Below are 27,627 nucleotides of genomic sequence, written 5' to 3'. Positions count from 1 at the left end.
GCCTACTGTTTGCGATAGTTGCGGCGGTGCTTGGCAACCAAATTAGCGAGGGGTGGGGTAGAGCGTGAAGCGCCGCAGGTCTGGGGGGGGGGCGGAGCGTGATCTCCCGCTGGGCGGGCAAGTGGGTGACAGGGACGCGCGAGTGGCTAACCCTGCGTGGGACCCCTCTCCAGCGGTTAGGGTTGAGGGGGCCGCGAGCCCACTGGCCCCGGACCGGCTAAGGTGGCTTGGCCGAGGGGCGGGCTTCGCTGGCCCTGACCCTGTGACTAAGGGGGTCGCCAGTGATGCTTGGCAGCGGCCTGGGGGAGGTCAGTCGGCGAGACGTCGGAGGTGGGGAAGACCCAGGGTGTGGCCCCGAGCTGCATATCTGCCTGCAGCCTCTGTTCATCCAGGTCCCTGACTCTCCTCCCCTTGGTGGCCAGGCACCTCGGCTCCAGATCCATCCGTGTCTCACCCAGTGACCCAGATGCGGTTTGTAAGAACATTAACTTCTAAAAACTTTACCTGTTAAGTAATTTAAATTACAGGAACTGTATTTAAAGTATAAGCTTTCCCCCCATGCAGTAGCTTATAAGAATTTGTTCCCCTTTGTGTTGACATTCTGTGTGTAAAATGATCAGATTTTATATGCATGGAACTAACGTTCATTGAAATGTTGCTAATTACACCTTGCTTCCAAACTTGTTTTAAAACGAACAACAGTATAAAAAAAACAAACCCTGAAGTATTGCAGTAATATTGCTAGCCTTCACCTTTTCACAATTGTAAGAAAAGTGTTAAAAGTGAAGGTGGGAGAGGAAGAGTTCAGCTGGTGATATCAAGTCTTGCCAGAGAGGAGCAGTTCGCAGTTTAACATTGTTAGTGAAATCAATGAAATTTCAAGTTTTCATTATAAAGCATAGCTTTTCTCCTATCTGTAAATTGCTGCAGGAAGAATTACTGAATGCACATCTTATAACACAAATTTGTGTTGTATCTTATAGTGTATAAAAGTAGTATGACTCTAGTTGTTGGAAAATGAGTTTAACTTTAAAAAATGCATTCTATACTTATGCACAGTGGAAGATTCTAAATTTCAGTGGTATTTTTTTCATATATATTGAAAGGTAAGTATATGCTCTGTTGAAAATGTAATGACTGCGTACACATCATCTCAGGATGGGATGCAGAGATAAAGTTTCTTGAAACTTAAAAGACTGCTTCTTGGAGCAGCTGGTTTTGGAACCCATAAGAGTAGAGGCAATTCTTGATTTAGTCCTAAGTGGAGCACAGGATCTGGTCCAAAAGGTGAATCTAACTGGACCTCTTGGAAATAGTGACCTGCAATATAATTAAATTTAACATTCCTGTGGTAGAATAAACATTATAGCAGTCCAACAGTGTGGCATTTAATTTCAGAAATCAGAACAACACAAAAATGAGAAGATTAGTTAAACAGAAAATAAAAGGTAAAGTACTAAAAGTGAAATCCCTGCAAGCTGCATGGAAACTCTTCAAAGACACCATAATACTCCACTTAAATATATAATGCAAATTAAAAAAACATTGTATGAGAATAAAAGAAGTGACACTGGCTTAAAAGTCAAGTAAAAGATGCTGTGGGAAATAAAAAAGGCATTGTTTTAAAAAGTGGAAAGTTAAATCCTAGTGAGGAAATTAAGAGCATAAACTCTGTCAAATGAACTGTAAAAATATAATTAGGAAGCCAAAAAGGAATTTGAAAAACAGCTAGCCAAAAACTCAAAAAGTAGCAAAAAAACTGTAAATACATCAGAAGCAGGAAGCCTGCTAAACAACCAATGGGTGCCACTGGAGGATCAAGATGCTAACGGACCATTCAAGACAATAAGTTAATTGAGGAGAAAATAAATGAATTATTTGCATCAGTCTTCACAGCTGAGGATGTGACGAAGATTCCCAAACCTGAGCCATTCTTTTAGGTGACAAATCTGAGGAATTGTCCCAGATTCAGGTGTCATTAGAAGAGGTTCTTGAACAAACTGATAAACTAAACAGTAACAAGTCACCAGAACCATATGGCATTCATCCATGAGTTCTGAAAGAATTCAAATGTGAAATTGCAGAATTACTAAGTGTGGTTTGTAACCTACACTTTAAATAATCTTCTGTACCAAATTAGTGGAGGATACCTAATCTTATGCAAGTTTTTAAAAGGTGCTCTAGAGGTGATTCTGGCAATTGCGGGTCAGTAAGTCTAACTTTAGTAGTTGGGAGACTGGTTGAAAATATACAAAAGAACAGAATTGTCAAACACACAGATGAATATAATTTGTTGGGGAACAGTCAGAATGGTTTCTGTAAAAGAGAAATCATGCCTCACTAATCTACTACAGTTCTTTGAGGGGGTCAGCAAGCATGTAGACAAAGGGGATCCAGAAGATTTAGGTTTCCAGAAAGCCCATAACAATGTCCCTCACCAAAGGCTCTTACGCAAAGTAAGCTGTCCTTTAGAAGGTCCTCTTATGAATTGGTAACTGATTAAAAGGTAGGAATAATAGTCAGGAGAGAGGTAACTAGTAGTGTCCCTGAGAGATCTATATTGGGAACTATCGTATTCAAGATTTTCGTAAACTGGCTGGGAATAGGGGTAAACAGTGAGGGAACAAAATTTACAAGTAATACAAAACTTCTCAGGATAGTTAAATCCAAAGCATACTGTGAAGAGCTTCGAAAGGATCTCAAAAATTAGGTGACTGGGCAACAAAATGGCAAATGAATTTTAATGTTGATATATGCAGAGTAATGCATATAGGAAAACATCCCAACTATACATATAAAATGTGGGGACTAAATTAGCATTTACCATTCAATAAATATCTTAGTCATTGTGGATAGTTCTCTGAAAACAGCTATTCGATGTTGTGATGGGGCCCAGAGAGACCGCACTGGACCCCAGGGGGTAAATGCCCTGTTGGCGCTGCCAGGGAGTCCTTACCGGCCGTGCGCCGGATGCACTGGTGCTGCGGCCCTGCTGAGGAGCGTGGGCCTGGTGGCAGAGAAGGGGGAGGAGTCAACCCCATGTCACGTTGGCGTGGGGTCAGGGCTACGCTGGTGATGTCAGGGTGACATCCGGCCTAACGTCCTGGGCAGCGGGAGATTTAAAAGCCTCCTGGGCAGAGAGAGGGGAGGAATGCAAGGGGCGCTGAGGCAGGCGGGGCTGGCGAGAGACGCCGACCCAGGCGAGGGTGGGGGGCGCCAGGCGAAGCTCCGCAGGGAGCAATGGGAGCCGGAAGGGCTCGCCTTGGCAGGGGGGTGATCTGCACTGGAGGAGGATGAGAGAGGAAGTAGCCCAGGGCAGGGCGGTGAACTTAGCCCATGGGCTGACGAGTTTAGGAGAGTGGCCCCGTCAGCCGGAGTTGGACCGCAGCATGGTCCAAGTCATTAGGGCCCTGGGCTGGGGCCCACAAGTGAGGGTGGGCCCAGGCCCCCCTCTCTCCTCTGCCTCGTGTGGAGGAGAGACTCAGCGAGACAACAGTCAAAGATTATTGACGCCACCAGCTGCCGAGGAGCTAGTCGGCTGGGCATGAGAGGGCGGGACGCCCATAACTGTGAGGGGCTGGGGACCCAGGACATCAGGTCCACCCCAGGTGCACGGTCACAGATGTGCAGTAGCAGTCAAAAAAAGCAAACAATGTTAGGAATAATTAAAAAGGGGATAGACAGAGAATATCTTTTTGCTTCTATATCAGTGGTTCTCAAAGTGCTGTCTGCAGACCCCAAGTGGTCTGCAGCCTCCTCCCATGTGGTCCCTGGCTTGAACGCAGCCCCCCCACCTCTCCTTCCCAGTTGGGGACAGAACATCGACCCCTTTAGCATCTCATTTGGGAACTGAGATCAGTGTCACCCAACAGTTTTTCCCTGCCAGTTTTTCCCTGCCTGTTTAGGATCTCTGCCTAAACAACTCCCCTAACTCACCCCAGGGCCAGTTGCTTCTCTTCACCAAGTGAGAGATCCCTGTATAATCAGCCCTAGGGTCAATGTTGCACAGTCCCTGGCTGTCTCATAGCCTGTGAAGTGAGAGTTCCGCTATGGGGGGATGTTGGAAGCCAACATCCCTTGCAAGGTAAATGGACAGTCATGGGAGTGGGGAGCCCAGGAGTTACTCACTGGCCAGGAGGGAGCTGAGCTCCCTCCCCCTTCCCGCTTCGCTGGGAGAAGGGCAGGCAGTGACGTGCTGTCCATAGGCTTTTCCTGCTGCAATGGGGCATGAACCCCACTTCCCGCCCCAGATCCTGCACCCTCATCCCTATTCCACTCACTAGTAGCCCTGCCCTGCACACTGAACCCTTCATTTTTGTCCGCACCCCAGCTTAATGGGCTCCACAAACTCCACTAAATTCGGCACCCCAGAAAAATAAATCTGGCCTTTCGGAAACCCTGAACCTCAGACTTTTCTGTCCTTTCTCCTCGCCTCATAGGGCTGGAGCACCAGAGAAGTGAGGTGTCATGACTGGTGTGGAGAAAGAAGATCAGGAAAAGTTATTTACTCCTCAAACACAAGAATTAGGAATCACCAAATGAAATTAATACATAACAGGTTTAAAACAAATACAAGGAAGTATTTCTTCACACAACACACAGTCAGCCTGTGGAACTCCTTGTCAGAGAATGTTGTGAAGGTCATTAATAGGGTGCAAAAAAGGGCTATATACACATTCATGGAAGACCGATCCATCAATGACTATTAGCCAGGATTGGCAGGGGTGGTGGCCCTAGCCTCTGTTTGTCAGAAGCTGGGAATGGGTGATGGGATGTATCATTTGGGCTATGTCTAGACTGCAAGCCTCTTTCGAATGAGGCTTTTTCGAAAGATAATTTTGAAAAAGCCTCTTTTGAAAAAGAGCGTCTAGACTACAACCAGTACTTTCGAAAAAGCAAGATGCTCTTTCAAAAGAGCACCCAGGCAGCCTGGAGGCTCTCTTTCAAAAACGCACAGTTTGCATTACATAGCGCCTTTTTTGGAAAGAGCACTTTTGAAAAAAGGCGTTATTCCTCATAAAACGAGGTTTTCCGTGGTCGAAAAAACTGCCACGTTCTTTCGATTTACTTTTGAAAGAATGTGGCAGTAGTCTAGGCACAGGGAACATTTTTTCAAAAAAACTCTATAGTCTAGACACACACCATTGCTGATTACCTGTTTTGTTCATTCCCTTTATGGCATGTTGCATTGGCCACTCTTGGAAGACTGTAAGGATACTAGGCTAGATACACCTTTGGTTTGACCTTGTATGGCAATTTTTCTGTTCAATAATAATAAACAATTACATGTGTTGCATTTCTGAATTCTATGAAAAGGTTTACTTGGGGATAGACAAAATGAGAATCGTATCACTATATGGACTTAAAATGGAGTTGTCCTAAATTCAAGTCCATCTGTTTAAAATAAAACACTCCAGTATATTTATATAGTTTATTTCTATATTTAACTTCTATTAACATCTTTAGTTGCTGCTTATATTCCTAATAAGCAATCAGTGAAAAAAATCAATATAGGCTTTTCAAGCCTGCAAACACAAAAAACACATTAAAAACAAATGCAGTTTAAAAGAAATCAGTATCTATATCCACATTTAAAAAAATCAAAATCATTAGTATGTTGTCTATTTTGTATGTATTATAAAATCTGACAAGTTATTAGATTCATTTTTAATAAGACTTTTGTAGTACTGTCTACTCCTAGCTGGGAACAAGAGCGTGGCAGGGAGAGTGGGATGTTGATATGTTCAGGTTTCATCAGTTAGGGTGTGTCTAGAATACAGGTTTATTTAAAAAAAAAAAGTAGCCTTTTTTCGAAAAAATTTCCCCTGCATCTAGACTGCTGCCGCGTTCTTTCAAAAGTAAATTGAAAGAATGCAGCAGTTTTTTCGACCACAGAAAACCTCGTTTTATGAGGAATAATGCCTTTTTTCGAAAGTGCCCTTTCGAAAAAAGGTGCTATGTAATGCAAACTGTGCTTTTTCAGAAGAGAGCATCCAGACTCCCTGTGTGCTTTCTTTCATTTTGAAAGCACTGGTTGTAGTCTAGATGTTCTTTTTCGAAAGAGGCTTTTTCAAAAGTATCTTTCGAAAAAGCCTCTTTGGAAAGAGGCTTGCAGTTTAGATGAAGCCCTTGTTAATGTGAAAATGTAGCATATCCTGTCAACACAAGGGCTTTAAAAACACCTTATTTTTCTAATCTAGACAAGACTTATTTGGGGCCATGTCTGAACTAGAAGTATGTATTGCTTTAAAATGTGGTAGCTACTTTGAAGAAGAGCTCTGTGTGAGGTCAAAAACATGTCTATCTCACCAACAGAAATTGGTACAGTAAAAGATATTACCTTACCCTACCTTGTCCTAGTGCACTTGAAATGCTACAGCAGTGGAGTTGTCCTTTAGTGGCACTGTAGTGTAAATAATACCTACACCAGTTGGCGGGGTTGTATTCTCAGAATAGGTAATCTACCTTCCTGCGAGGCGGTAGCTAGGTTGACTGAATAATTCTTCTATCTACCTACCTCTGTCTACAGTGGGGATTAGGTCAGCTTAATTTTGTAGTTCAGGGGTGTGGATTTTTAATGCCGTTGGGCAAGGTAAATGGGTCAGCCTAACTTTTTAGCATAGAGCAGGGTCAGACCTTAGTTACCCTAAGTTAATTGATATGTTTTAAATAGCACTTAGTGCCTACCATAGACACAGTGGTAATTAAAGATGTGTTTTAGCTATAAGCAGTTAGCATGTTTTTAGAGGTGTTAAACTATTTATACACTAGATACAAAATTATATTTTAAAATATTAGCTCACGTGTTTTCATACATGACCTGTTTAATTGGTTAACTGATTAATTGGGATTTTACATCCCTAGTGGTCACTCTGCATCATAGCTGTCCCCATGCTTGCTGCTCCCAATGGTGGCTGGGCTCTATTGCATCCCTCCAATCAATTCCCTCCCTTTCCATGTTATGGGAAACAGCTGATATCCAGGCATTTCCCCTTTTCCTACCACAGCCAAACCCTGAGCTTGCTTTAAGTTAGGATAAGAAGAAGCGGCATACCAAATAATTCAGTAGTCCTAGCTCTTACCATTTATGGGGGAGTTCTTAAACAAATGAACTCCCAGGCCTCTGATAGATAGATAGATAGATAAAATATTGTAGTCTAGAAAGGACCCTGAAAAATAGGGGATGTTTTAAAAAGCATGGTACAACGCTTTTAAAAAAAAATTTAGCACCTCACATAGTTATGCTGTCGGTGCTATGTATAGTTTTAAAATGTGTTAATTTAACACGTTAGCTAACTTTCCTGGTCTATAGCTTGCTAACACCCATAGCTCAAAATGTTAAACAGATTATAAAGTAACTTTTCAAATACATGTTACAGTAAAGTTTTAAGTTTTGTTTTAATGGCCATGAGAACAGTAGCCTATTCAATAACTAGCTGGTTAAGCATGGGGATCTGTAACTTAGGAAACACAACAATTGATTCTGTTACTTCCTACAAGAACACTAAAAAGAAACATAAAGCAGGGACAAGATGATAGAATAAGGTGTCTCTCCTGAAAACCAAAGCATTTATGAGGAAAACCACAGGCTATTCATGCAAATTAAATCTAAAAGGTTAAAAAAAATCTTTTTCTATTAGGAAAGAATAAACATCTTTAGACATTCTAACAACTTAGGAAATACTGTTTCATAATGCTTGACTGAGTTGAAAAGTAATGTTTTCTGATTAAGAAAAGAAATGTGCAGCCTACAAAAACATTTTATAATTAACAATCTTGAATCAATATTGTTAGACTTTAGCCACATCTTCCTTGACAGAATTATACTAAAGTACAAGTGCTTGTTAATTCTCTTTCATATAATTTTAAGTTTTATTTTAGGGCAATTGATCTTCTAAAATTGACATGCGTTATGACCAGAGCTGGAAGCACATGTCATGGTGACAGGGCTAGTTGTACTTCTTTCTCCTTTCTGGTCTCGCAGTACACCTCATTTGTAAAGGTTGAAAGTTTTAGGGTGGAATTCTGCAATTTTCTCAGTTAGACCAGGTCCTATTCTAAAAAACTGAGAGTATCAATCATGTTGACTTGAGATGCCTGTAGTTCTTCCTATCACAAGTCTGTGACCAGTCATATCCAGTGACAAAACAGACCGCTTCTAGCTGAATTATAGTTTATTAACCATACAAATCATTTAAAGAAAATTGATTTTTAAAATTGCACACCTTAATCTTACATGAAAAGTAACCAGCCCCGGTAGTAACCTGTACATGACTAACTTCTTCATATTCCTTCCACCACTTCCGCTCCCCAGTGCTTCTTTTCTAATTTGTTTCCCCACCCACGTTGAGAATCCCTTTTTACACTGCTACATCTTTTTTTATCTCTGCTGCCTGAAGGCCTTTTCCTTTGTCTTTCCTCTCAACAACCCTCAAATGTTTGTAGAGAAGTGGCTTATCTTAATCCTTTCTATTTCTTTCTTGCTTGTTGCTCTTTACAATCCCTTATTTGATTGAACCAAACTATTTTTAAAGTAAGCCTTCCAATAATGCTGACAGCATAGGGTATTCAAAAAATTACTGAGTAGCTGCACATCTGTCAATATTAATTATAATTAGGGATGTGAAGTATTAACCAGTAAGCATCACTCTTAACTGGAACCTATAGGAATCTCGTGTTATCCTGTAGGAGCTGAACCAGCTCCCCATCTGCTGGAGGCAGAGGGTTGCTGCAGGCCCAATGTGATCAGGGGCTGCTCCGGGCAGCAGCCCCGCCTAGCAGGAGCTGGGAGTGAGAGCCCTGAGATCCCACTTGATTAGTTAACCAGTTAAATACTAGGTTAACCTAAAGCTTAAGCAGTTAACTGATTAACTGGTATTTTACATCCCTAAACATTGACCTAGACTTTCCATTGTAAGAGCCTGTTTTCAGTGGCTTGCTTATAACTTGTTCCAAACTTTTAACCATTTGAACTGAAATGTTCCATGCTGAGTGTCTCTGCCTCTGGCTTTTTTTTTTTTAATACAAAATTCAGTTAAAACGGTTCAACCATTTTTTTACAATTTGTTTTTCCCTACCTTCATTCTAACTTTTTTTTTTTCCTGGGCAAAACAACTCTTTTATTGAGGAGTTCTAGAGCCTTCATGTTTTGGAGTAGGGTCTTGAAATATTTTGAGAGCAGGAGGTCACCCTTGTATCAGGGATGTGCCTTTTGCCATCCCATGAAAATTTGGCCTACTTACTGAAAAAAAATGAAGTTTGCACAAACTCAGAGTCTTGTTAGAGTTTGGCTGTGAAATCCTCCAAAGATTCCAGATTGACTTAGAACAAGCCTAAATATCACAAAATGCCCATGAAAGGCAAAAAATATAAGCGGGGCATAGAGTTGGAATTCCTGTGCCATTATGCTGTGGTGAGGGTTTGTAAAAGAAATCCCATTGGATACAGTTTTTAAAAAAAAAGGGGTAAGGGGAAGCCCATGAGACAAGTGGAAAAACTGCACTCTGTGCCAGTCTACAACTGTCAGCCCAACTCCTCAAAGAGCAAAAAGAATACTTGGCAGCCTGTGCTGAGCTGCAGGGTCCAAACAGAATTTTCCTTGTAGTTGGTTTTCTTAACTGTTTGTAGATGCTGAGGTGCCATGTACAGGAGCAGAGGGCCCCACTGTCTGTGCAGTCTCAATTTGGCTCCCTTACACATTTGTTATGGTACAGTTTGTGAATACATGACCATATACTATGTTTTCTAGACTTCCATCTCATTTAGCAAACTAATCGGTTTTTTTTAATGAGTATAAGAAGAAAAGTACATAAAATTAAGTTACCTGTGGTTGACAGATATCTATACAATTGCATATATAAGAAGTACTTAGGGGTCATTTCTGTATTTTAATACTATCAGTAAAAATATTGCTTTACAAATTTACAAAGTTTTATACAAATAAAAGTGAAGAAACTGAAATCAAGTTCTGACATTTGAACAAGGTTTTGGTTTTTTTTTTCAATTACTGAATAAATCTTCAGTTATTCTCTAAATACTTTCAAAAAGTGCAAAGGCAGAACTAAATTGCAATCTTTTACAATGTCCAAAAGAATCACATTTTTATCACAGAATTCAAAAACTAAGTTGATCCTCTCCTGTTTTACCAATGTTTCTGATTTCAAGATAGATAGCTCTTTGGCCAGGACCTTTCTTTACTTTTGTGTATTGTGCAGCATCACACATTGTGTCAACAGTAATTATCAATCCGTTACTAATTGCTGTTTTAACATTATAATAGGTTAAAAGTCCTTGGAAAAGAATGGGTTATGATATTGAGCGTTTTGTTGGCTATGTTAATGAAGGACTTCTTTGCTGTATATGTCGAGATGTATTAGAAGATCCCTTACAGGCTCCTTGTGAACATGCTTTCTGTACTGCCTGTATACATGGATGGCTTGTTCATCACAGTAACTGCCCAGAAGACAGACAAGTACTTGATATGTCTGTGCTACGACCTCTCTACAGGTATGTAACATCTGATTGTTGAAGGGATTTTTCTAAAGCCTGATTTAGTTCAGTATAACTATCATTCAGGGTGTGAAAAATCCCAGCTTTAGGCCTCCCAGTTGACAGTGCTACATCGACCAAAGAATTCTGCATTTTTGGGAGGTAATCCCATCAGTTTAGATAGTGCCCACAACTGAAGCACTACAGCAACATTGCTGTGCCACTAACATATCAAGTGTACACAAACCTCTAGTTAGTGCTAAAAGCTGTTAGGCTATTGAGAAGTCTCCAAACTTCTTCATAAACTAATTTGCATGTTTCATTTTGAACCTTAATATTCCATCATCATAGCTTTTACCACTCCCAACCCGCTCTGATCAAATGTAGTTACTTGAATTCTGAAATATTTTGAATAGAGCATTTGACTTTTTCCGTTGTGGAAGGTAGAATCCCTGAAACATGGCAAAAGCCAACTATTTTTACAGTGTTTCAGGAGTTAAAAAAGAAGAAACAAATTAACTCTTTTCTGTATGTAGATACATGAAAAATGATCTAAATCGACTTCAGCTTCATTGCAAAAACAGCGAGCATGGTTGTGAAATGGTTTGTTCTCTAGAATCTATAGACAGACATGAGAGAGAATGTGAATACGGCCAGATATCCTGCTCTAATGCTGGTGAGTAAAGCTCAGTCAGAGTTGAGCCTTTTGTTGATATGTCATACTTAGCACAGTAGGCTGGCTGGACATTGATTCACTTCTACAATGTGAATTTGAGTTCTAGACCATATTCTTGCTAGACCAAAAAGACTGAAGGTAGATTTCTATAGGTAAGGAGGGAGGTACTTTTGCTTGCACGTTCCTACACAGACATGGCCTCTGCAATATGGTTGCTTCAGTTTAACAAACAAAACAAAAAAGAGCCACACAAAAATTCAAAAGATAATAGCATGATCCTTGGTGGAGAGTTTGCAGAAAATGTGTAGACAATAGATTTGCTCTCTGTTGTAATGATAATCATCATTCATCACCAGTTTTTTCTTTTCGTGTAAAAAATTAACCAGAATTGATTTGAATATTGGATCCCTAATTTACAGAATAAACAGCAGTGGATAGTGTTTGCTTTGCCAACATATGATTTTTGTCTAATATTCAGCTTTGATTATACATCTGATTGTGGGTTTTTTGCATGTGATGATTGAATCAGCTTTTTGGCCAGTTGAGCATTTATTCTATTACTAGAAAACTAACCTCGGGTTGCTTGGGTCCTTCAGGGTAGGGGTCTGGCAGTGTGGGGGCTTCTGAAGTCAAGGCAAGGGCTTGGGAGATGTGGGTGATTTAAAGTGGGGATCGGGGGATATAGGGACGTAGGAGTCAGAGCAGGGGATGAGGAGAGGCTCAGGGCAGAGGTTGGGGGGGTGTAGGAGTCAGGGCAGAGGAATAGGAGGCGGCGGAGCTCAGGGCAGTGGATGGGGTACTCAGGCAGGGCATGGAGATGGTTTCTTTGCATGGCTGGCCCAGGTGGGGCATACACCCACTTGCTGGCTTCTTCCTGAAATGGGGGGGGGGCACATCATGCCTCCACTCATCAGGGCTTGCAACCTAAATACTGATCTAGTGGTAGATAGGGCACAAGTGTAGAGGCCAGGAGAACCAGATTCTGTGTCATTGATTTGCTATTTGATCTTGGACAAGATGGTAAGGTCCAAAATTTTTCTCTCATCTTGGATGCCAAATTTGGATACTCAAGCATTAGCTAAGCATTTTTTTTTATCTCCAACCATTCCTGTTGGTAGTGAAGTGGGGTTGTGGGGAACATAGCATAGGCTAGTGTTTCTCAACCAATGGTACGAGTACCCTTAGGGCCGTGGTCACCAACCCGTCAATTGCGATTGACTGGTCGATTGGGAGGGCTCAACCAGTCGATTGCAAGGCATTCGGCCCCCCCCCCAAATTCCTCCCATCCCCAAGAAGCCCCACTACCTACCTCCGAAAATGGAGGTAGTACTGGCTTCCCGCGGGGTGGGGGGAAGTCCAGCAGCTGAGCGCCACTTCCGGGGTTTCCAGAAGTGCACTGCCTGCTCCCCTCCTCCAGGTCTGTGGCGCACTGGGAGGAGGTAGGAGTCCCGGAGGAAGGCGCGTGCTGGAGATTGGGGGGGAGGTGCGCGGGGAGTGGAGGTGCGCACTCGGGCTCCCCTTCTCTGCTGGGGAGGGGGGGAGGAGTCCCGGGGGGAAGTGCACACTGGGGTTTTCCTCCTTTGCGGGGGAGGGAGGCTCTTGCCAGAGCTTCCCTCCTCTGGGGGAAGGAGGGGAAAGGCGTGTGTCAAGGATTCCCTGCCCCAGCCGACACGCTGCCCCCTGTTCCCACCGGCACCCTGTCCCTTGCCTCCACTGATACCCTATCCTCTGCCCCAGGCCCTTGCCCCGGAACCCACTGGCCCCCTGTCCCTTGCCCCAGCATCCATTGGCACTTTGTCCCCTGCCCTGGCACCCAGGCTCCTGCCCCAGCACCTACAAGCACCCTGTCCTCTGCCCCAGAACCCATTGGCACCCTACCCAGCACCCCGTCCCTTGTCCCGGTACGCCCTGGCACCCTTCCCCAATATCATGTGCTCTGCTCCCACCAGCACAGTTGGGGCCACATTAATGAGGCTTGGAGGGGGGGGGGGGGGTTTGGAGGAGTTTTTATTTTGCATCTCTCTTGTATGGCCCCAACTGACTTTTCTGTGGGTCTGTGACCCCTGACTCAAAACAGGTTCCCTGCCCTTCTCAGAAATAAAGACACTATGTCAAACACAAAGTTTCTGCATTATTTTATTTAAAAATGAAGCTGGGCCAACAAACCCCCATCTGCCCACAGCATTATAACACTCCTGCATTCCCCCTTCTCCCAGACCCTCAAGCTGAATCTATCAAACACTGGAACCACCCTGAGCCCCTCACATACCCCAACCCAAATTCCTGCACCCTCATATCCACAAGCCTGTGGCTTACTTAGTACCCCAACCCTATATCTGACCCCAACAGTGGCCCGCCTGAAGCCCCCTCCCCGACCCAGCATCCCCTTCTCCACCTTCTCCTGCATCCAGGTTTCTTCCCAGAGCTTGCATCTCTCATACCCAAATCCCTCATTCCCACCCCAGAGCCTACACATCCTGCTTCAACCCAGTGAGGGTAAGGCTAGACTGTAGGAGTTTTTCAGGATTCTGGAGATATCCCAGGAAAAACTCTTCTGCATCCAGGTATGCGCTGCTTGTTCTTTTTTTAATGGAAGAGCAAACATGCTCTTTTGGTAACCCCTATATTCCTCTTTCCACAAGGAATAAAGGGGCTTCCAAAAGAAGGATTTTTTCTGACATTTGGTCCAGTCTAGACAGGACCAATGTTGGAAAAACCTCTTACTACAGAAAAATTGTGGAAAAAAAGCAGCAGTATAAGGGTTGGGGATAGGAAGTGATGGAGAGGAGGAGAATAGAGAGGAAGGGGCAGGGCGGTAGATCTTGGCTTGTTCTGTCATTTAAAAAGTGATCTTGGTCATAAAAAGGTTGGAGACCACTGCCTATGGGGTACTCAAGAGAAGTCTGGTGGGTTGTACATCAACATTACTGTAACTTGGAGAAAACTGAATTTTTGTTTTAAGTTTTACAGCGCTTTATTATTTTTGTGCTTTTTACACCTAAAAATTTCATCGCCCGGCTACAATTAAGTCATTTAAACAAATGTTGCAATAGTAGAAAAAAAATTGTGTGTCTGAAAACTGTAGATACTGGGGGTACTTACAATTTTATTTTTATTTTTTTTGAAAAAGGGGTACTTTAAAAAAAAAAAAAAGGTTGAGAAACACTGGCATAGGCCAACTGCCAGTATTTTTTTCTACTGTCAACCAGTGATAGAGAGCAATAGTGAGAGACTTGATCAAAAAGTTTTAATGTAGACAAGGTTTTGGGATCTGCAGTTGTATCTCTTCATGCTTCAAGGGAATCACTTTGACACATTTGCATACAGTTTTATGCACTATGGTGTGTGTCCTTGTTTTGGTGATTTTTTGCCAGGAATGGACTATGCTTCCTTTAGTTGCAAGTGATGTAATAGTTCCTTAATTTACTGTTTCTTGTTCAGGTTGTCCAGTTCAGATTGAACGCCGTAATTTAGATGGCCATTTGACAGTGTGTGAATACAGGAGCCGTGAATGCCCTAATGGTTGTGGTTACACCATTCTCAGGGTAGAAGATGCACAGCATAATTGTGTAGCAGAGCTAAGAACAGAACTAGAACTGCTCCGGTAAAATACTACTTCTGTTCTATGGGTCTTTGTGTTAACCTGGGCCTAAAATCACTGCACATAACAGAGTGCTCCAAGTACTAGCTCTGTTTATTTCTGATATCTAACCTATAATCTGTAAATTAATTGGTATTAACTGGTGAGGATATTTTTGAAAAGCCATTACACACTTTAAACTCTTACTGCACTTTTTAGTCTGAGTTAATGTTATTAGCCCAGAACCGTAATGAATAGGAATTGCGATTATCCAAAATTATATGATAGTTGCATTAAAGAGTGAAATACATATGAAGAACAAGACTGAATCCATTAAACTTTTTACCTTAGTGTGTTACAGATCCAGAGCCAAATTATTAAATATGATTTATTATTTAAGATTTTTAAAACACTTTAGAGATGAAAAACTGATTATATTTCACAAAGTTATCAGAGATGAGAGGCTGGTGACTTATGAGTTCAAGCTTGTACTTATGTCTAAAATGCTGGAAAACTCAGTACTTATCAGTGTATGTCTTTACCTTCTGAGTCCCTCTCTTTCTTCTTGCCTTTCTTCCTCTTTCAGTTTATCATTTCCATGATCTTCCAGCGGTTTTATACCTCTTCCCACTCCTTCCTGCTGGTACCTTCTCTCTTGCTTCTTTGGTCAGTGAAGGCCCTAGCTCTCCTGCACTTTGCTGGTGACCCAGGTTCAGTTCCTGGTAAGTGCAGTGAGAAATAAGAGCTTTCTCGATATCAATAAAATGCCAAACTGCTGCTCAAATCTCAAAAGGTTAACCTGTTAATGTTTTAGTTTTGGCTATGACAATGTTTAATAAATGATTAGTTTTCTTCTCCCACAACTACTGTCCTTTAATATTCATGATAAACTGACGAGCATTGATCCAAATGCTGCTGGTTGGTATGTTATGCTGCGCTTAACCTTTAGCTCTCTGTATTATGTCCTTATTTCAGATATCTGTTCTCCTTAAGTGGAATGACACAGACTGAGAGGCACATTCATATTTATTTATTTTGAGACATGTATTACATTTCCCCTGAACTGCTGCACAAAGTTGTCATATAATCTTAAAATATAATTATTCAAAATGAGCATTATTTGGATGAAAAGAAATAAACTATCCAAAGCCAAAAAAGTTAGTCTATAGCTTCTGGAATGATTGCAGAAACATGTATCTTAGAGTTCTGTATCGCTGCCCATTGCCATAGGATTTGCACACTGAGTATCTCTGTTGATGCCAGGAAAAGAACTTGCCCATTCAAGACGTTAAAACTTATGAGTTTACATAATGCCGCTGGTTGATAAAACATGCTAAATAGCACAAACTTTTTTTAATTTTGAACATTTTAAATTCTTTTACATAGAATTAAATAAAATTTATAAAAAGAGTTTAAATGTTTCTGGTTTTCTGTTGAAACCTAGAATGAAACAGATTCTGGGGGGGAAGGATTTGCTTTTAAGGTTTTGTTTTGTTTTTTCATTAGTGAAACAACTCAATGATATCCGCACAAATTTGCAAAATGTTTTGGTGTTGCTGACTTCATTTTTTCTCCTGAGGGGAAAAAGTTTTGATTGGAAAAATTTCCTCGGTTATATTCAGGAATGATGTAGCTATTTGGTAGCAGTATTTCACTCTGGCACTTGAAAGTCACTGGTATAATGGCTAGATTTAAAAAGGAAAAATTACCCTTTTTTAGGTCAGAAATGATCTGCAGAGTGGAGGAGGCAAAGCATGAAATGGAGTCCAGATTAGATTCACAGAGAAGGCATATGGTGCAAAAAGAGAGTCTTCTGCAAAATGAAATTGAAGAACTCAAGGTAAATAAGTTTCTGTATCATTTTTGTTTTGTTTTGTTCTCCTTTCCCAACAGTCTAGCTTTTTTGCTTTTTTCAAGTAGGGGGAAGTTTCACATTATTGCGGTATTGTGATCCTGGTAAAATTCCCTTGCTGAACACTCACCAGATTACTGTTTTGGACCCACGTGCTGGGGCTGTGCGCTCTTAAGCTTTCCAGGATCTTGGTAGGCTTAGGCACAGTCTCTTTCTTGACCTTTTTAGCACCAATTTTCTGCGAGCTACTCTTTTGAAGAATTGGAATGTAGGGGTCCAGGTACCTAGGCCCTAACAATCGTGTTGACCCCAAGATATCTCAGTATATTAAGCACATCCTTAGGCCACAGTCCCACTGTGTGAGCACTATGACAAACAGTTCAGCTCTTCAGGGACATGTGATAACTGAATGACTCAGATTAGTGCAGTTCTTACCTGATGACAATTTCTTTTCTGCTAGTAGCATCTCCCACAATTATAATACATGTTGGCTAATTGCCTCATGTCAGCAGTTTGTGAAGGCAGTTCACAGCTGCAGCACCACCTCTGCTACCAATGCCCCCTTATCCAGGTTGATGCCAGATGATTAGTTCCAAAGTTGTATAAAACCTCAAAATATTATTAGTAACAGTAACTTCATTAGTTGACAATAAGTGGGCTACAACCTATCAACTTAACTATCAAAATGAAATACTGTTTTCTGGCTAAGAAGCCAGCTAGGGAGAGTAGAATTATGGGAGATGCTGCTAGTAGAAAGGAAATGAATGGGTAAGAAATTTACCATTCCATAGCTCAGTGTCTCCCACAATTCTGATATGTATGGAAATTAATGAACAATGGAGAGAAATACAGGATAAGAAAAACAGGGAGTGTACACACACCCCTAGAGTGGCAATATTGCCCCTGACCCAACATCTGTACTACCTTCCTGTCAAAGAAGAGCTCCACAGAGAACAAAGTCAATGTATATTGTCTACCATTGAAGCTAAGGTCTCCATCCAAAAATCTCACTTTGTTCAACCATTTATTGAGCCATCTGAGATCTAGGATAGCTCTGGTTGCCAAGCCTCCTGGAATTAGAACGGATTTCCCAGTGGCTACTCAAACCAATCCAGGGCTGTGTCTACACTGGCACGCTCTTGCGCAAAAACTTGCTGCCTGTCTACACTGGCCGCGTGTTCTTGCGCAAGTAAACTGACGTTCTAATGTATGAAATCAGGGCTTCTTGCGCCAGAACTCTGATGCTCCCGCTCAGGAATAAACCCTTTTGCGCAACTGTGCTTGCGTAAGAGGCCAGTGTAGACAGGCAACATGAATTTCTTATGCAAGAAAGCCCTATGGTTAAAACGGCCATCAGAGCTTTATTTCGCAAGAGTGTGTCTACACTGGCATGGATGCTCTTGCGCAAAAGCATATCTCTTGCTGAAAGCACATGCCAGTGTAGACACTCTCTTCTGGAAGAGCTTTTGCACAAGAACTCTTCCGCAAGAGTTTTTGCGTGAGAATGCGCCAGTGTAGACATAGCCCAGGAGATTAATAGACCTCAAAGTCTGGTCGTTAGCACAGCAGGGCTAAGGCAGTCTCGACCTGCTGTGGCTCTGTACCTCTCGTGGAGGCAGCCAGCATGTCCAGTTTATAGGCCATTGGGAGGTTAGGGGTCTCCCTGTGCTGCCCCTACCTTCAGCATGGATTCTGAAGCTCCCATAGTGAGGAGGAGCTGTGAGGCTGGTGCTTGCAGACAGGGGCAGTGCCCAAAGCCGTCTGGCCACCCCCAGAGCCTAGGAGCTTGACATTCTGGATGCTTCCGGGAGCTGCTTGAGGTAAGCATGTCCAGCTGGAGCCCACACCCTTCATCTCACTCCCCCACCCCAGCCTGGTGCCCCCTCTTGCACCCAAACTTCTTCCCAGAGTCCACCTCCTGCACCCCAAGCTGCTGCCCCTGGCTCAGCCCAGACCCCAACCCCCTGGTTCAGCCTGATATAAGTGAAGGTGGAGGACAGCAATCGATGGGGGTGGGATGAAAAGAGTGGAGGTAGGCCTCAGAGAATGGGTGCGGTAGAAGTTTCTAGGTTTGTGCAGTAAGACAGTTAGCAATCCCAAGGACAGTGCTGAGTCCCCATCAACAGTGAAGAAAATTAAGTTTAGTCTTAATAGTTTTCTGAGGGACTCCTTTCTATTGCTGTTGTGTCCAGGAGTTAAATAATAAGCTGTCAAGAAAAGTTGGGAGCAAAGTGGAACCATCATTTGACTGCTGCTGCAGAGGCAGAAAATCTGTCAGCAGGCTGGAGAAGGAGCTTTGGCTAAACATGCATTATGTATCAGCTTTGAAAACTTAGGCAGAAGGAGAATAGCCCAAACATTGCAGAATTACAAAGGTCCCACAAGCAGTCACTGTTTACTTTATCGGAAATACACAAAGCTAAGCAAAATAGTAAAATACCTGTCCACATTTCCCCTTTCTTAAGGTACGTCTAGACTACATGGCTCTGTCGCCAGAGCCGTGTAGCTTATTTAAATCGCCGCTTCATTTGGGTATTTCTAGTAAACCTAATCATCGCTTCATTTAAATTAAAATGGCTGCTGTGCTGTGCCAATCGGCTGTTTGGTGGCACAGCACTGTAGTCTGAATGCTCCACGGTCGCCATCAAAGGCATTTGTTGACCTCCCCGATATGCCTCGTGGGATGAGGTTTACTGGGGAGGTCGACAAATGCCTTTGATGTCTACCACGGAGCATCCAGACTACAGCACTGTGCTGCCAAACAGCTGATCAGCACAGCGCGGCAGCCATTTTAATTTAAATGAAGCAGCGATTAGTTAAATCACCGCTTCATTTGGATATGTCTAGTAAACTAATCTACATGGCTCTGGTGACAGAGCCATGTAGTCTAGACATATCCTTACATTCTTCACCACTTGAGCATTCGTTACGCTTAGCTCCAAAGCCTTTTTGGTGTCCAGCATCCTTCCTCTACCACACATAGTTTCTTGGCTCGATCATGGAGTTTGTCTGAGACGCAGATTGCTGCAGCAGTGCCCTTCCTCTTTTTCAGTTGCTGGTGATACACCTCCTCTCTATTGACCTCCAGTCTCCTTTGTTAGGTGATCAGCCCCTTTCTTCCCACCCCAGATCTGTTGCCAAATTACCGTACGCCTGGAATTCCTGCTTGGCTTGCCCAGGGTAGCTGAGCAGTCATCTCTGTCAGAATTAAACAAGCCTCCATTGTTAGCTCTGTGAAAGTTGCAAGAATGTTCTGTGGGTTTTAGCTCAGTATGGAGGCAAAAGACAACAGAGAAGGCAAGCAAGCCCTACATTCCAAATGAAGTTTGCAGTTTGACATAGGTGTGCAGAGTCTTCCCAGTATCAAACAGGATTCATAAGCTTAAATACAAGGCACATCATGCAAGTCCGATATAATCAAAATTCCAGCTCCTCTGCTCGTACTATTTTAAAGTAACTCAGTGGGAAAGGAAACCTAGGAATCTGTGCTCTGATGTGCAAGCAGTGGTGCCTCATGTGAAAGTAAGGGTCTCTTACCCACATGGATCCAGTTGCTAGATTTAGGGTCTCGTACTCATTAGAAACCAGTTTAACTAGAACTCTATTCAAACTTAGTTCAAAACCCGCTGTAGATAAGGCCAAAGTAAAAAAGCAGCGAGGAGAGAATATATCATCTAACCCATTCATCCAGCTTTTATACTGTAACTCACACAAAAACACTCAAAACCTAAGTCAGTTGAACCTTTATATGTTTTAAGGTTGCAGATTATTTCATCTGTTCTTGTTCTTCATTGTCTCTTCTTGTACATGCAGTAGCCATTTCAGTTTCCATACTGCCATTACTGGAAATGTTTGTATGATTTTATTTTAGTCTGTTTTTACACATGCTTTTTAGAGTCAGATGTCACGAATGATGTCCGATGTGCGCTCCCTGATGGCTGCAGAGAGACAGCATCGCCAAGAGCTGGAGCAAGCAGATCTTGAAAAGCGTGAATTAATGGAGTTGCTGAAAGGCCTACAGAAAGACTGCCGATTAAATAATACAGAGGGAAACAAGAAATCAGCCAACTTTCGTCCTCTCACACGACTGGAAAGTGTGAAACGAAAACCCAGGGAAGTCACAGTCATCTAAAGAGAGTAAGCTCAAAGAGGATTGTGCTTCCTGTGACCAGCTAATAAATATCCTATCAGTTCTAACTGACCTCTTCTTTTTTTTATCTAAATTCTGAATGGGTCAGAAAGCAGGGGGGAGAGAGAAGGGAGAAATCACACAGGTTTGTATCTAGTAGTGATGTTAGATATCCATTAATTGAATAATCATGTAACTGCATCAAAACGATTATTTGATAGTCCCCTGTATCACAGGCAACAGCTCAGGATGGCAGCAGCTGCTGTCCATAGGGGACCCAAGCTCCCTGCAGAAAGAGGCTGCACTGGCAACCCTGGAGCAGCCTTTGTCTGTGGCAAGCCTGGACCTACTGCTGATAGAGGCTGCTCTGTGGCAACTTCCTCTGCTCCTTCCCCACCCCATGCTTCTGCCTCAGAGGCAGTAGCATGGGCGAGAAGTGGAGGGGCAAGCAGCTCCGCATGAGTCAATGTGCGTGAGGGGCTGACTCAGAGGCAGCTCCATAGATCTGGTGCTTGTGGGGAGCCAACTTAAACAGGCACCAGTTCCCACCCCCCCCCCCCCCCCCCCTTGCTGCCTCTAACACACAGGCAGCAAGGGGGGGGAAGGGGGAAGTGTGTGTAGTTGATAAGCTTTGGCTTATCAGTTAATCTTATCAGTTAGATACTAGGGATATTAACATGTAGTTAACACACTTTGCTGCATACTATACAAATAGTAAAACTGTTTTTTAGCCATGTGGGGGAAATTGTAGGCCCAGGATTAGTTTTTAAAAGCCTATTAATAGTATATGGAGCATTACAATATACAGTTAAAAGGACATTTTCAACTAGTATTTTCATAAGCTATGAGCTCAATCTATAGTCTCTCAGTTGTTTACAGTAGCTTCCTAACACACCTGGAAACTAGAACTTCAACTAGGTTACATGGAATTTTTTGCCAGGGCCACCAAGTTTGGTATGCAGGTTTCTCTTAACATAACTTAAAGCCAGATCAGGGTTCGGTTGTGCCAGGAAAATGGGATGTTCCTGGAATTTGACACTTTTCCATAACATGGACGGGGAGGAGAAGGAGAGAGAGGAGGGACACAATACTCATGCACCAAAGGAATGAGTAGGAATGCCCTTGGTAGGAATGCTGTCCCTGGCCTCTGTTTGTCAGAGGCTAGAGACGGATGGCAGGAGACAATTTGCTTGATCATTGTCTTCGGTCCACCCCCTCTTGGGCACCTGGTGCTGGCCACTGTTGGCAGACAGGATACTGGGCTAGATGGACCTTTGGTCTGACCCAGTACAGCCATTATGTTCAACAAGCACAGGGAAGAGTTATCCTGCAGAGTGACCCCTTGGGACTGCTGTACCACCACCAGAGTGGCCAGCTGGGGATGGGGCTCTGCCATTGTGCCTGCATTGGTAAGTGGCCTCCCTGGCTAACCAACCCTGCGCTCTTCTCTTCCCCTTTCCCCTCCACACAAACACTGGGAGCACCACCACAGCCAGCCCAGCCCAAGCTGCCCCCCACAGGACCCACAAGTGTGGTACCACCCTTCATCTCCACTTCCAGGATGAGTGCGCACCGATAGGGAGGCCTGTGCTGCCCCCCTCATCCCCAACCCCGAGAATGCTGAGGGGAGGCTTACACAGACTCCTCCTTCGGCTTGGGGGGAGGGTGCTAGAGGCAGAGGCCTGCGTAGCCCTAGACAGAACCCTCTCCTCCAACCCTAAACCCTGGGCTGGAGCTCCCCCCCACCTTAAGCCAGCTCAGCAGGCTAGCAGGAGGCCTGCACCCTCCTCCCCCTCCCCAGACCTAAGCAGAGCTGGTTAACATCTGCTAGTAATGAATAATGGCAACTGGAGTGTATTCTAAGAAGTATTGATTTATTAATTTTAGGAATAATATTTAAGTACTTCAGCCAGCCAGCAAAGGAAACTAACAGATTTGAAAGTATTTGAATCCTACATAAACACTGTACAATCACAAAGGAACGGTGGCTTAAATATTGATTTCAGACTGTGGCCACCAACATAAAATAGCTTTAAAGTAGGTCACTTTGGACATGAGTATTTAGCTGTTTTCCTTTAATCTCCTAGCTTGCTAGTGTAGAATTTAAGCAGTGCATTTCAACTCACTGCCAAGCTGTCTAGAATTCTCCTCCTCCTGTTTCCATCCTGAAGGACCCTATGAAAGATTTCTTGTGTGTTGAAAACTTGCAGGCATGTCTATTGACCAGGATTGCTTAAATACAGTTACTGCCCTTTCTTACACCTCCAGTGCTTTTGTAATATCTGTAGTATATAGTGAAGATTAATACATATTCAGAGTGTGGCTTGTCATCACAGTCTGGGTGAATTGCGCATACATTTCATTGGTGTGGGCAATGTATTGGCTGTTTTTACAAGGATCTCAAAAGTTTAATGTCTAGCTATAGAAATATGTCTTTTAAAAACATACTATAAACACCTGTTGAACATCTTCAATTTTCTTTTGACAGGTCTAAAGCTACTTGAATGTTGCATTACCCACAACAGACCTCCATTTTTTTTACAAAGGAAATATGGTCGGGTGGACTTCTGTGTTGATACTAACGTCTGAAACTATACAATGGCAATAATAGACCCATGGATTTTGAATCATGGGGTTTCTTTCATTTGAGGAGTGCAGGACATGATAGAAATTTGGAGAGATCAGCTATGGCAATCAGACTGAGTGAAACCCACTAGCCTAATATCTGAACTGTATGTATGATGAGAGAGCCCCATGATGTTACAACAGTTTATGCAAGTGTCCATGCTAGTTTGGTTATTTTTTCCTACTGAATTTAGTACTAACATATTGAAAGAAACAAGTAGAATGTTAGTGAGTGCAGTAAGTCCGTCTTGGAAGAATTGGCACTTAACTAATAAGACTTGAGGATACCACTAATCTAATTTTATTAATTTAATGTATTCTAGTTTTACTTTTTCAAACTAAGCCAATAACTTGAAAATATGTGCTGACTCAATTTAAGACACAGCCCTCACTGGCTCTTGTACCATCAATGCCCATCTAGCGGGGGTTGGCAAGAGAGCCTCTGCAGGCCAAATCCAGCCCTCCAAGCAGATTGATCCAGCCCACAGCTACCCTGCCTCTCCCCTGCCCTCAGGCCAATCAGGGGGGATGGGGGTGGGTGGGGGGGGAGATAAGCACACAAAGTCTCCCACTCTGCCCCCACCCTGCAAGAGTTGCATGGCACTTAAGAGTGAGCACCCAGCTGAACGGGACCTGGGGGCAGGGGAGCAGGAAAGTGTCCTGTGCCCATCCCTTCCACCCATAATCCAGGGCCACTTCAAATATTTGTGAATTGGCCCCCTTCTAAAATTACTACCCACTCCTGCCATACACGTTGGCAGCTCTTTTTTCATAACATACTTTTATTATGGAAAAACTAATGAGCCTGACTAAATTATTTTTGCTGCATGTTACTGCTTTCTTTATTGAAATAAAATGGTAGAATACTCAGTGTGTGCCTGTTGAGTTCAATAGGACTTTCAGGAGAACACTTCATAATTGCAGTGTATCAGTGTTTATTGGTAATCTTCCCAATTAAGCACACAAGTAATTTGTTAGGCTGATACTAATAAGCTAATTTTTCATTTCAATCATTATTTTTCATGTATGTTATCAGATTGTTAGCCTACCATCACAATTGCATGGCAGATTTTTTTTCCTTAGTAGCAAACGAATTATGTAGCCAGGTAATATATAATTACTGCAAACATTTTAGTTGCAAAATTATTGTATTTTTTACATCTTAAACATTGTTAGGTGCTTTAAGGTGGGGGGGGGGATTAAGTGAACCTCAAACACTGAACAAGTTCTAAATGACATTAAAATAAGAAGCCTTGTAAAATTTGCTACACTCTTCCTCTCAATTTTTGATAGTGCTTCTCTATAGCTTATTTCTTGAGGGGTCTTAAATAACTTACATAGAATGGTGCTAGCATTTTCCTTTCTTGTGAACATCTTTTGGATAGAACCAGTTTAGCCTTGATATATAGGGGAAACTTATGTAGTTTTCTCACATTTAATGTTGCCTTTGTAAATAACTAAGTCTATGCAACTTTCATGTTAATAAATGTCCTACTGTAGCATTCATTGCCAAGCTAAACTGAAATTTGATTTTTTTAAATAAGAGGAAATAGTCTCAGAAGTGGCATTTTGTGGCTAAATGTCATAAGTGTGTGAAAGAAAACTAACACTTGTAACCATTTGAATTGCAGTTTGTACACAAGTTGATTAAAGTAAATTCATATAAGCAGTTATTCATTTTGCTTTTTTTCCTATTGTGAAAATCAAGTATCTTCCTTGCCCAATGAAATAAGCATACATGCAAATAAGCTTGCTTTCATTATTCTCTCTGTACTTTATGCAACAAGCAGAAAAATGAAGGTCTAAAGTACTATCCTGGGGACAGGTATTCTCTTAAAAGGGGCATAAGGAAGAGGGAGTCAGGGTTAAAAGGCCTTTGTCTGACCAGTGACTGGGATATATTCAGTAGTAGACAGGACTAGCATTTCAACAAAATAGCATCCTCCTCAAAGACTTTGCATGTCTTCACTGATGGGGGGAGTGTGTGTGTGTGTGTGTGTGTGTGTGTGTGTGTGTGTGTGTGTGTGTGTGTGTGTGTGTGTGTGTGTACAAGCACATGCTGAAGGAAAGATGACAGAGTCCTTCAATGTTGCAGGTGCCTTAAGTGCAGTAGGAAGCATATTTAGGTCCTGCTTAGCCTGTATTCATCATTCAGGATAAACTGAACTTCTTGTCCACTACTTAAAAGGTTTTCATCAGAAAATGTAGTGCAGTAATGGCCAATGACCCCTTCTGTTGAGGATAGGCTTTTATTCTAGAAACTACAAAAACAGGAGAACCTTGTGTACTCTACAGTTAACTTTAGAGACTCTTCTGCTTGGGCATCAACGCTGTCTATGATTTGGCTTTTCTGGGAAGCATTTCGGGGCAGGTAGCAATCTTAATTTGCCATTTGATTTACCACTCTGAGTACAGTGTGTTAGAAACTCAGTGGAAAAAAATTCAACTTGACTGACCATCACTTCAGTGAAAATGGAAATTAACTGGATCATAAAACAGAGATTATTAGCAATCATTCTACATTAGGTACTGGCCACTAAGTTTAACTAGGGCCACTGTAGTAGAAAGAGGAAAATCTGTTGCACACTGCTCCTTTACAGTAAACTTAACAGTTAAAGCACACAATACTTGAAGATTACATGCACACACATACTGGTCTGGAAAACTGGGAGTTTTAAGAAGGGACATGCCAACTGTGCAAAAATTTGTCAGGAAAGATCCAAACCACCTTAAGGGAGTCTCATTATCACAGCTATCCGATACAAAAGACCCAGGTCTTGAAGACTCTAATTTGATCATGGACGTTGCTTTGGTACAGAATGGAATGTTTTAGGGATGTAAGTGACTAGTTTACTACCCGATACTGGGTAGTCGAGTAGTGACTCAAATAGTCCCCCCCCCCCCCCCCCCCCCCACTGCTCCTCAGAGGCAGCAAAGGGCGGGCAGAGAGCCAGCTTAAAAGCTGGTTCCCCCCAGCACCCTCTCTGCAGGGGCTCGGGCAAAGGCCCAGACACTGTGCCTCTGCTTTTTAAATGTATTAAAATCTGCCAGGCTCTTAATAAATTTAAAAAGTAGAGATGCAGCTTCTGGGACCAGGCATGAGCCAGGACAGCTGACTCCCGACTTGCACCCAGTCCCTTCTTCCCCTCCCCTGCTGCAGTTCTACAGTTTCCCTTCTTATCGACTAATCAGCCGATTAAAGATTAGCCGATTAAATGCAATTTAACATCGCTAGAATGTTTGTGATGTATCTTAACTTGGGCAAATGTGGATAGTAGTGCTCTGTTTTTACTGTCTCCTTTCCCTTCATTTGCTTTCTTGAACCCTGTTTTTTGTGTATTTTTCCTCAGAAGGAAACCAAGCTTGTGACCTAGGAACTTTACATATAGCCCTGAAGTTAATACTAGCTGGGGTCCAAAATGACACACTAGTACTCCTGAACTTAATCCCACCCAGCCCTGCAATCACTCACAGACAGATGAGATTAGTCCTATTTTGCTCAGTGGAATTTTCCTTTGCAAGTATTTTCAGGACTTAAGCCATTGTCATAACCACCTTACAAGACTGTTGCTGAACTGAGTGAACATGGAAAAGCAAAGCAGGCCTACCTGTCCTGTTGATCCTTGGACAACTGCTTACACAGGACTGATCAGGAGAGGAGTAAAGGAACCAGATTGTTACTGAAAGATATTTTAGTTATAAAATTCAGCAGAACAATGAAAGCCACTATAGCTATATGGCAGAAGTATATTCAGACTGCTGGAAATAACTTTCACTTCAGCTCCTAACAGATACGAGCAGCAATTAAACAGCTCTGGAACATTGAATATTCAAAGCATTTATGTAAACAAAGATGACGTTGTTTTGGTCTATAGATTTCCATTAGGGAAAAAACACAAGTATACTAGCTGCTGTAACACTGCCTCATTTCTCCTTATTAGAAGTCAATGGGCCTGCTTACAAAGAAAACTGCTGTTCAACACTTACCTGCTCATTTGGCATTAGCCACTTCCAGCATTCTAGTCAGACAACAAAAGTTCCAAGTTAAATGGAAAAGTGGAATTTAATGTTAAACCTGAGTTGCTTAGGGTAAAATTCAATTTAAGTACATCAAATCAAGTCAAATCCAGTATTTACAGCATTATTTCAAGTTAATTTGACCTTGAGAACCCACAAATACTAAATAAGTCTTATGTAACTACAAGTTCTAAAATTACGTTTAAAGAAACCGTAGACAAACCACTTAGTTTTCAAGTTTGACTAATGATTTACTGAGA

General features: G+C 42.4%; 1 protein-coding gene across 3 annotated transcripts; it reads left to right on the top strand.

Annotated features, from left to right (window-relative positions):
• The first annotated feature begins 42 nt into the window (after positions 1-42).
• Positions 43-25,023, top strand: LOC102450982 (RING finger protein 151-like). Of its 3 annotated transcripts, none has more exons than XM_025182546.3 (7): positions 43-506; positions 10,280-10,506; positions 11,025-11,164; positions 14,606-14,768; positions 16,464-16,584; positions 20,492-20,733; positions 23,214-25,023. In XM_025182546.3, exons 2-6 carry the CDS (start codon positions 10,301-10,303, stop codon positions 20,726-20,728), a joined length of 867 nt encoding a protein of 288 aa, XP_025038331.1. In that variant the 5' UTR covers positions 43-506; positions 10,280-10,300; the 3' UTR covers positions 20,729-20,733; positions 23,214-25,023. The 3 variants fall into 3 exon arrangements, with proteins under 3 accessions (XP_025038331.1, XP_025038328.1, XP_025038319.1); XM_025182543.3 differs by having other exon boundaries at positions 44-471; XM_025182534.3 differs by having other exon boundaries at positions 44-475.
• Positions 25,024-27,627: the final 2,604 nt, after the last annotated feature.

This window comes from Pelodiscus sinensis, chromosome 2, assembly GCF_052426305.1.
Source record: "Pelodiscus sinensis isolate ZL-2025 chromosome 2, ASM5242630v1, whole genome shotgun sequence".
NCBI classification, from domain to species: Eukaryota; Metazoa; Chordata; order Testudines; family Trionychidae; genus Pelodiscus; species Pelodiscus sinensis.
This window is presented reverse-complemented; position numbering and strand designations above follow the sequence as displayed.

Excerpts from the sequence above, each read along its gene's own strand:
- LOC102450982 (XM_025182534.3), top strand. Across the intron at positions 10,507-11,024 it reads GTGCTACGACCTCTCTACAG|ATACATGAAAAATGATCTAA; the intron begins GTATGTAACATC and ends TTCTGTATGTAG. Across the intron at positions 16,585-20,491 it reads ATGAAATTGAAGAACTCAAG|AGTCAGATGTCACGAATGAT; the intron begins GTAAATAAGTTT and ends CATGCTTTTTAG.